The sequence below is a fragment of the Polyodon spathula genome, chromosome 6 (genome assembly GCF_017654505.1).
Source record: "Polyodon spathula isolate WHYD16114869_AA chromosome 6, ASM1765450v1, whole genome shotgun sequence".
Taxonomy (NCBI): Eukaryota; Metazoa; Chordata; class Actinopteri; order Acipenseriformes; family Polyodontidae; genus Polyodon; species Polyodon spathula.
In genome coordinates this window covers 14,220,432-14,229,319 of record NC_054539.1, presented here as the reverse complement: position 1 = coordinate 14,229,319, position 8,888 = coordinate 14,220,432, and the positions used below count along the sequence as shown (strand labels likewise).

The window sequence follows — 8,888 nt, the reverse complement described above, 5'->3', positions numbered from 1 at the left end:
CTGTGAATTTAACAAGTCAAAACAAAGTCTAAATAAACTGGACAATGTACTGTATATTATTCCCATTAGCTTCTTCAACAATGCTAACAAATACAATTTTTGAGGACAGATTTTATTCTGTTTTGGGGATACGGTTGGCTGATTTTGTTTATTTTTTCTTCATCTTTTATTTGTAAGCTGCTAAACTAAACTTGATTAAATGGTTAAGAATTGTTTTGTGTTTGTTTGTTTTTAAAATAAAAACAATAAGTACCCGAAGATTATGTTTTTGGTTGTGTTTCATTTTTCATACTAAGTGGCAGTTCTAGCACCAGAGAAGCCTAACTGGGGACAGGGAGTTAATGAAAGCTGTATTTTTAAATTATATACATTCTTAAGAATTTTCCAGTCCAGATAAATGGGGGAAATATTTAAATTATTGATCTTAGTAAATCAATAATGTATATATAAAAATATAATCTCATTAAACTAGTGGATTAAATTCAGAGATTTATTAATAGTGCAATGATTTAAATATAGTAAAAATCAGTTGTGTGTGGAACAAGAAGCATAGTTTTGATTTAATCTTATAAAAAAAAATAGTAATATAAGAATAAAACAAACACAGACAAATTCAAGTTATATACATTCCTTGATTTGTTTATGCACTGTACATTCAAAAACACTAAACGATAATGCCAGACACACACCACAGAAAGGTGCTAGGGGAAGCATGCACAGCAATCCTTATTTTTGCCTCACAAGGAGTGACATTTGTAGCACTTTTGGGAAAGACCAGCACAGTTGGTTTTGTCAATCACAGTGTGATGATATAGATAGATTGAAAACACCTGTAAGAAACGACAATACAGTACTTAACAGACCTTGAGTTTAATGCGTTAGTTTCTCTTTTCAGAAAATGACACTGGAGTAAAAAACACATTTTAAAAAAAAAATGTTACCCTGTAGTTGAATGAACCCCGGTCTACTAGTCAGCATGTATGTTGAGCAATATTGTACTTTTATTTCACTATACCTCATCAGAGATGTGTTAATTCCATCCAAAATAAAACTGCTCCACATGAACTTTGCAACTTCCTAAAATTATTTTACTAGAAAAATTTAAAAGGAGCCCAAAACTGCTTTTACATAAAATTATTGAAATTAAAAAGATTTTCCACTGGTAGAAACTTCCTAATGCAGACTGTCATAAAAGTGCAATACCTCTCTTATGTAAGATCTTTATATCAGTGCCTGTACTGAAACATGCCTTGTATCTGTGTTACACAAATCTGTGAAAAATGTTTGTTAGTTCAATTGTATTACCAGTGAATTTAGTGAGAGCAATGATGCACAGAGCAATCTGTCAACATACAAACTGTACAGTTCTTGACTGTCATGGTATGCAAACCTTTAGCTACAACAAAAGATCACATGCCCTGCACACGCACATGCACATGCACACGCACACACACACACACACAAAACAGCAAAGCTAAATATACCAGTTTCAAGCGACACAGGCGTCAGCTTCAGGGTTTACCATTCCTCACTGAAATAAGATCCATATAACAGCTCCATATCCTACAGTAGCATGTGTTATAAAGCTAAGTCTGAACGGTATTAGATAAGTAGTGCAGCACTGGGGCCCTGTGATGTCACCGGAACCCTTGAAAGCGGAATGGCTTCCTTGAAGTGAGCACTGCTGTACACCGAGATCTTCCCATGTGTCTCCGGGGCCTCTCACTCTCGGGGCTCGTTGGGAGGAGGGATCTTCACATCCGAAGGCTCCACTCCCCAGATCTCCCGCGCGTATTCCGCAATGGTCCGGTCGCTCGAGAACTTGCCTGAGCCAGCGATGTTCTTGATCACTTTCTTGGTCCACTCCTTTGGATTCTGTGAAAGATGTATGATGAAGTGAAGGGGGGGGGGGGGGGGGGGGGGGGGGGGGTGACAAGCTTTAGTTATTGCCAGCTGTAACACTTTATACTAAGATTTCATTATGTTAACTCTAACTATAATAATAATAATAATAATAATAATAATAATCTTTATTTTTATATAGCGCCTTTCATTGTGGAACACCATCACAAAGCGCTTTACAAGATACGAGACTAGGGTGTCTGAACTATGCATCAGCTGCAGAGTCATTTATAATAACGCCTCACCCAAAGGATGGAGCACAAGGAGGTTAAGTGACTTGCACAGGGTCACACAATGAGTCAGTGGCTGAGCTGGGATTTGAACCAGGGACCGCCTGGTTACTAGCCTGTTTCTTTAACCTCTTAAAATATATATATATATATATATATATATATATATATATATATATATATAATATATATATATATATATATATATATTTTAACACAAACATTAATTAATCATGAACACTAAGTACACACCAACCAGCAAAATGAGTAAGTACTGAATGCATCCTAAACTGATGCTTACTTCATATGAATAGGAATACTAGTATTTAACTTCATACATCTCTATATTGAGTAACTGACACCTATATCCACCAAACCTAGCCCTTTTTTTCAATATCAGCGTGTTTTAAAACCCCTGCTAACAGTGCTTAATGTTTCCAATAAGAATGGAACTGCCTGGCGCTGTGTGTTTGCCAGATGGCTGTGCTTTCAGAATGAAGACAATACAAATGAAGAACAAACCCTGACAGGCATGAAGCCCCGATGCAGAGCCAGGCCGGGGCTGAACAAGATTATCATTACATCACTATTTCTTATTCCACCAATATTTTTGTTTTGTTTTCAGACAGAATGACAGCAAACCCACCTTGTAGAGCTCATTCACCTTCTCTTGACTGCTAATATAAGCTTCGTAGTCGGCAAAAACTTTGAACCTGTGAAGGCATATAAAGGCCGTGGGTAAATATACTGTATTGTCTTCGTTTTCTGTTCTGCTGTTGGTGTCATATACCATCATTTTTTTTATTTCAAATGCATAACTGATCGCAAAAAAAAAAAAATTGAAATTTACATCAAATACATATGCATTGTTTTTTCCCTTCTTGTTGTTCAAAAAAGATGAGCTGTGGAACCGGGATTTGACAGGTTATTGGATAAAGGTCTCTTTCAAAATAAATAAATACATAAATAAATAATAATGTTTCTGTATATTCAGTGTGCACGTTTTTTATAAGACGACATGCTTCGTGGCTGTTGTGTTTTACCTGTCGTGGTTCATGAGCATGTTGATGATGTCTTTGAAGAGGTCAGGCTGCTTGGGGGAGAAGAAGCCACTGCTGATTTGATCCATCACCTGCTTGAGCTCAGGGATGCGTTCATAGTACTCTCTGGCATTGTAGCTGCAGGGGACACCAAGCCAGTGCACAAACAATTGTTACAATATTCCAAATCCACCATACAGTAGAGCTTTCAAAAGAACAAGAACGAATGTCTTTAGTAGCTCAGACAATCAGTAGCACAGGAAAAAATGGAATGTGTTTCAACGGAGTTCGCTGTTAAGTTTGCAATAGTATTATTACATGTCGTTCAAAGTCAGATTCAAGCCCAGGCCTCCTGTAATTCAGCTCTGTGTTTTCAACCTTCACTCACCCCGCCTTGTCCATGGCCTCCACATCCTCGACTCTCATTCCGAAGATGAAAAGGTTCTCTTCCCCGGCCTCCTCTGCCATTTCCACGTTGGCACCGTCCATGGTGCCGATGGTGAGGGCGCCGTTGAGCATGAACTTCATGTTCCCGGTGCCAGAGGCCTCGGTACCAGCCGTGGAGATCTGTTGTGACAGGTCAGCAGCAGGCACCACTGGGACAACAAACACAGACACAGAGGTACACACACAAACCATGAGAGCAGTGAGCTTCACGCGTGGAATCCTACACATGAGGGTACACACATTCAACTGCTTATTTATTAAATGCTTTTCCAATCGTTAAAAAAAAATAAAAATAAATCAACAAAACAATTAGAAAAATGTATTACGTTAGTTGCTCAAGATTTGGTCTTTTTTAAGTTAAAAGTAAATCCATTTGATAATAGCTGTGCAATATTTAAAAATACAGTGGTGTGACATAAACAAACAGAAGGAAAGTCCCTAAACATATACCCATATTCTGATATTCTCTGCTAAAGAACCCAGTTTAGTTTCATCGCAACTCTCTACAGTATAGGTAAAAAATGGAAGCAAGACATTTGTATGCAAGATTGAGTAACAGATTATGATACTTCATTTGTGCTAAATAATATATCAGTCGAGTTTCATCAAAAACAGACGCTGTAAAAAAATATATTTATTGCTTGAATTTATAATTTCCCACTTTTTTTGGTTTGGTTAAATTGGACACAAATCTTTCGTAGGAGTAATCGATTAGGAGAATTCGATTTTTATACAGCTGTCTATTCATTTCTCTACTGAGACAGTGTGCCAAGTACACCAAACTGCATAAAATAATTAAAAGATAGAAAAATATGTAACTTCTTTTGACAAGACCTAATGGTTATGAGGATTACAAGGTGGTACAGTGCAGACTGACAAGGCAGTTGTCAATATGAGAAACACCTCTCATTTCCTCATTTCTGTTCAGTTATCATTTCCCGAAAAGAGAAATAATACAGTATATAATGCCAATATAAAAACAGAAATTGTATGTATGAGCAGCAGCTGTTTCTAGGTTTTGTTGTGACAGAGAAGTCACCAGGGGGCACTGTTTAGCTTACACTAAAGCCCTGCACTGTTTCCTTGTGTATACTGGAGATTTGTGTTTTGTGTCTTTTTCTTAAGAAAACATGTTCTCAACCTTAAAAGAGACTTTGGATCTAAAGTGTCATTCACTTACAAATTAAAGAAATGTCTAAATCTATATTTTTATTGTATGAAACCATTCGGTGAAGCACACTTTGAGAACCCGAAGAGGAGCCAGACTTTATAACTCAAGTTACAGAAATGATACGTTTGAGAATAATTTGATCTCTTTGTTTAACATCTCACCTTTTTCCGCCAGCGATACTCTGTAGTTCTCCAGGTAGATCACTTTGAGTCGATCTCCCACGACAGGGTCGTTATTCACAATATCAGCGATGGAGGTAATCAGCTTGATGATCATTTTAGCCATGTGGTAGCCTGGGGCAGCCTTCAAGGAAACAAGCAAGACGTTATTTCCTACATGCCAGGCCAGCCATACACGTCAGTAACCCAGCAGATTTTATTGGAAAGACCTGCTGTACTAAATAAGTAATAAGCAGGGGTTAACGTGTGCCGGATCGCACAGGATCCTCGATCCGGCACCTTTTCTGACAGGTGAGAATTGTACAAATGATGAGCCGTATGCAAAAATAAATCGTTATTGCAAAAGCAACTCTACAACTAGGGACAAATGTTTTGCATAGCCCAACAGAATTAACAAATTTTGCTTCATAAAGTTGAATGAAACCTGCTGAATAATGTTACCTTATAACATATTGAATTGCATACCGATTTGTAGTTTTCCATATACGTAATGCAAAACCTCTGGCCATAGCTGTATTTAAATAACATGTATAATTGAATGTCAAACATGTACTGTAACAATATATTTTATGATGCGACGTCTAAGAGTAAGACAATCACTAATTTTGTACCAAACATCAAAACGCTCTTAGCAACAGCATCAGATTAGTCGGCCTGCCACTGATATTGTTCAAACAGGCATAAAACCCGACCCCCAAATAGATAAGAAATTGAAGCATACCTGGGAGCTACTGTAATTCAAGGTCAGTACAGTACATCAGGTCTATAAACAACCATTCTATCTTCCTTAATGATAAGATCTGATACCTTTTTGTTTACAAATGAACCGCTAGTAACAAGAACGATGGTCAGAGCATACCTTCCCTCCAATCATCACAGTTCTTGGCACATACTGCTTATTTGGATCTTTCTTGATACCTGAATGAAAAAAAAATGACATCTTCATTTCATGTCTATATGTGCTGGGCTGGGGAGGTAATAACACCACCTGTTTGAAACAGTACAGTTTTCACAGCACAGAGATCACTGGGTGACCAATCCCTGAGGACAAACATGGAACAGAGGGCTGCTATATACTGTTGTCCTTTCAAAGAAGTGAAAAATAAGAAACCTTTACAATAAAACAACTACTACAAAAGGGGTAAAGGAAAGTGATTTCAAATTCTCATAAATGTTACTATACAGCACCTGTAAACAAATACATAAAACACCTTACAGTAATACATTGGCAGCTTCATGCTTTTTAATAGATCATAAGTGGGCTGTGCTTACGGTTGTAGAAAGTGATGATGTGCAAACAGTTCAGCAGCTGTCTCTTGTATTCGTGAATTCTCTTCACTTGGATGTCGAAAATAGAATCCGGATTTATTTTCACTTTGTACTTTCCCTCCAAGTAGACCGAAAATTTCAATTTGTTTTCCTAAAAAAAAAAAAAAAAGAACTGTATGATGGTTTATGTGCTGATTGGAGCGCTGTACCCCAAGTCTAGCCTTGCCATACCCCAAGTCTAGCCTTGCCGTACCCAAAGTCTAGCCTTGCCGTGGAAGCCTTGGGAAATAGGCCTCATTCTCCTGAATTAATTTACCACCTCCATAAGGTTTCTAAGCATTTTTTTTCTCAAAAAGATAAACTAACTGTTTTATTTTATTGAATACCTGTTAACGACAACGGAGTCCTACGTCACTTGTCTAATAAAAAACATGGAACAAGACAGTAATGACACAGCTAATTTGTCAAAAGACTACCGTGACTCGATTCAACATTAGTTTCATTATCATGGCATGAATCAAGTTGCCAACACGGTACACATTCATAACATTTTTGTTGTATATATATATATATATATATATATATATATATATATATATATATATATATATATATGAAGTCGTTTTCAGTTATTTAATAGATCTACACTTTTCCTAAGTATTGGGAATGAGAGCGTTAGACCAGCACTGTGGAGCCTGGATATAAGGGTATTACCACTGTTCCTGTCTATCCCCTGAACTTGGGAGCACCTCCAGTTGAATACATCTGCAAATATCTGCTAAAATAACACAATAATTACACAAATGTCTCAAACTGCAAATGTAGTAATAAAACGACACCCTTTGTTAAAACAAGCCCTCTAAAGTTTTTTTGTTTTTTTTTATGATGAAAACCTACATACAAGATTCTTGTCAAGTTCACAGAGCCTTACCTGTTTCACTTTGGCCACGTCCCGGATGAAGATGTCATCATCAATGAAGTTGAGAAGCTTCTTCAGCTGGTACAAGTCAGTGAGGAATTCTTCTCCAATTTTCTACAGAGTCAACAAGCAGTGATTACTGAAGGTTTACTGGGAATTCATTTCACTTTAGAAATAGTTACCAACAATACTTGTGTCTTTTCTGTCTCTGTTCCAATGAAGCAAATGTCTGGTGAGCTGTGCATTCTGTATTGAACCGTTTCTCAAAGGAGAGTCAAACATCCAATTGTAACGGACTCCAGGGACAATGGAAATCAGTACTTTATAAACGAAGTGCGTAGCAAAGACCATTCAAAATGCTGTATGTAACTGCAAACATAAGCACATTAAATATAAATAATACAAGGACGCTTAATTGCCAAAGAACGGGAGTTTATTATTTGTACAAAACACGCCCCTGAGGGCCGTGCAGTGTAATAAGTAGTACCATTTTAAGAATTTATGTTTTCGCTAAATGCAATTGAAATTGTATCTGTTATGTTCAAACTGTACAACGGCTGTGCCAAGAAAAACATAGAAGAATAAAAGTAAACAGCAACTGTTTTCCTGCCTCACGTCACAAATGCCACCGTGACATCATTTACTGTCCTGGATGTACCTTATTTGCGCACAATATCTACTTGAGGAACAGGAAAACTGTACATATTAAACAATAATGTATGCATTAAACTGTACATATTAAACAATACTGTAGGTATTAAACTGTACACATTAAACAATACTGTAGGTATTAAACTGTACATATTCAATGCAAAAGACCTGCCAGTGAAACAGGAAAGCTGTATGTATTAAGCGGTATATATGTTACAAACGAGTCCATTTAAACCAGAGTAATTCCCCATTGAAACCCATGTTGTTTGGCAGAGACATGCCTCCTCAATACAAGGTAACCGGAACTCTGTTCTAACAGGATCCCTTATAAGTGGAGTGCACCTGTATCACCCATAATAGCCAGAGTGTAATTCCCATGGGCCACTTGTCACCAATCCTTCAAGAGCTTTCGGACTCCCACATTTCGCCAACATTTGTCATAGTGGCAAGAGGGGAAAGCTTACAGCCTTTGTGATACATGTCTATATATTACATTCTCAAAACTATTTACTCTAATTTGTCATTAGCACAATCTTTTTTTTTAGAAAGGAAAAGTTACCAAACCAGAAATAAACAACTCAGACTGTTAATTCAAGGGCTTAAATGGAGTATTACGGTAAAGGTGTTTCTTATTCGTTTGAGACTTTTGCTTGGTGTTTTTTCCCCCCCATTCAGAAAACAATTACGTGAATGACAATTTAGAGTAAACAGCTTTGAGAATCTAGCCCATAGTGTCTGTTGACCAATTAGAAAACTTGGTTCATCAAGGCTTACCCTTAAATCCTTCAATTAACCTTATACACTGCATTACCACAGCAGCACTGTTCAAGAGATTCACAGAGGAGTCTGAAGTCACTTATACCCTGCATGGTTATCAAGGATTGAGTTTGTACCTCAGCAATGATATCGGTGAGTCCAGGGTTACATAGCAGCAGCCAGCGCCTTGGAGTGATTCCATTGGTCTTGTTCTGGAACTTCTCTGGCTCAATGTCATAGAAATCTTTAAAACTGACAAGAGAAAAGATAAAGGTTAAACATGTCTCAAGAACATGTATAGCAGGGGTCTAACGATAATGGAGA

At 37.3% G+C, this 8,888-nt stretch overlaps 1 protein-coding gene across 1 annotated transcript in view; it reads right to left on the bottom strand.

Moving 5' to 3' along the window:
- Positions 1–612: 612 nt before the first annotated feature.
- LOC121316875 (glycogen phosphorylase, brain form) overlaps positions 613–8,888 on the bottom strand; it is a 28,103-nt gene continuing 19,827 nt past the window's right edge. The window contains exons 12-20 of the mRNA XM_041252157.1: positions 8,702–8,816; positions 7,170–7,271; positions 6,242–6,389; positions 5,829–5,887; positions 4,952–5,093; positions 3,561–3,768; positions 3,176–3,310; positions 2,779–2,845; positions 613–1,875 (exon numbers count right to left, since the gene is read on the bottom strand). Of these exons, the coding sequence (XP_041108091.1) occupies positions 1,723–1,875; positions 2,779–2,845; positions 3,176–3,310; positions 3,561–3,768; positions 4,952–5,093; positions 5,829–5,887; positions 6,242–6,389; positions 7,170–7,271; positions 8,702–8,816 (1,129 nt within the window). The 3' untranslated portion in view covers positions 613–1,722. The remainder of the gene's footprint in view (positions 1,876–2,778; positions 2,846–3,175; positions 3,311–3,560; positions 3,769–4,951; positions 5,094–5,828; positions 5,888–6,241; positions 6,390–7,169; positions 7,272–8,701; positions 8,817–8,888) is intronic.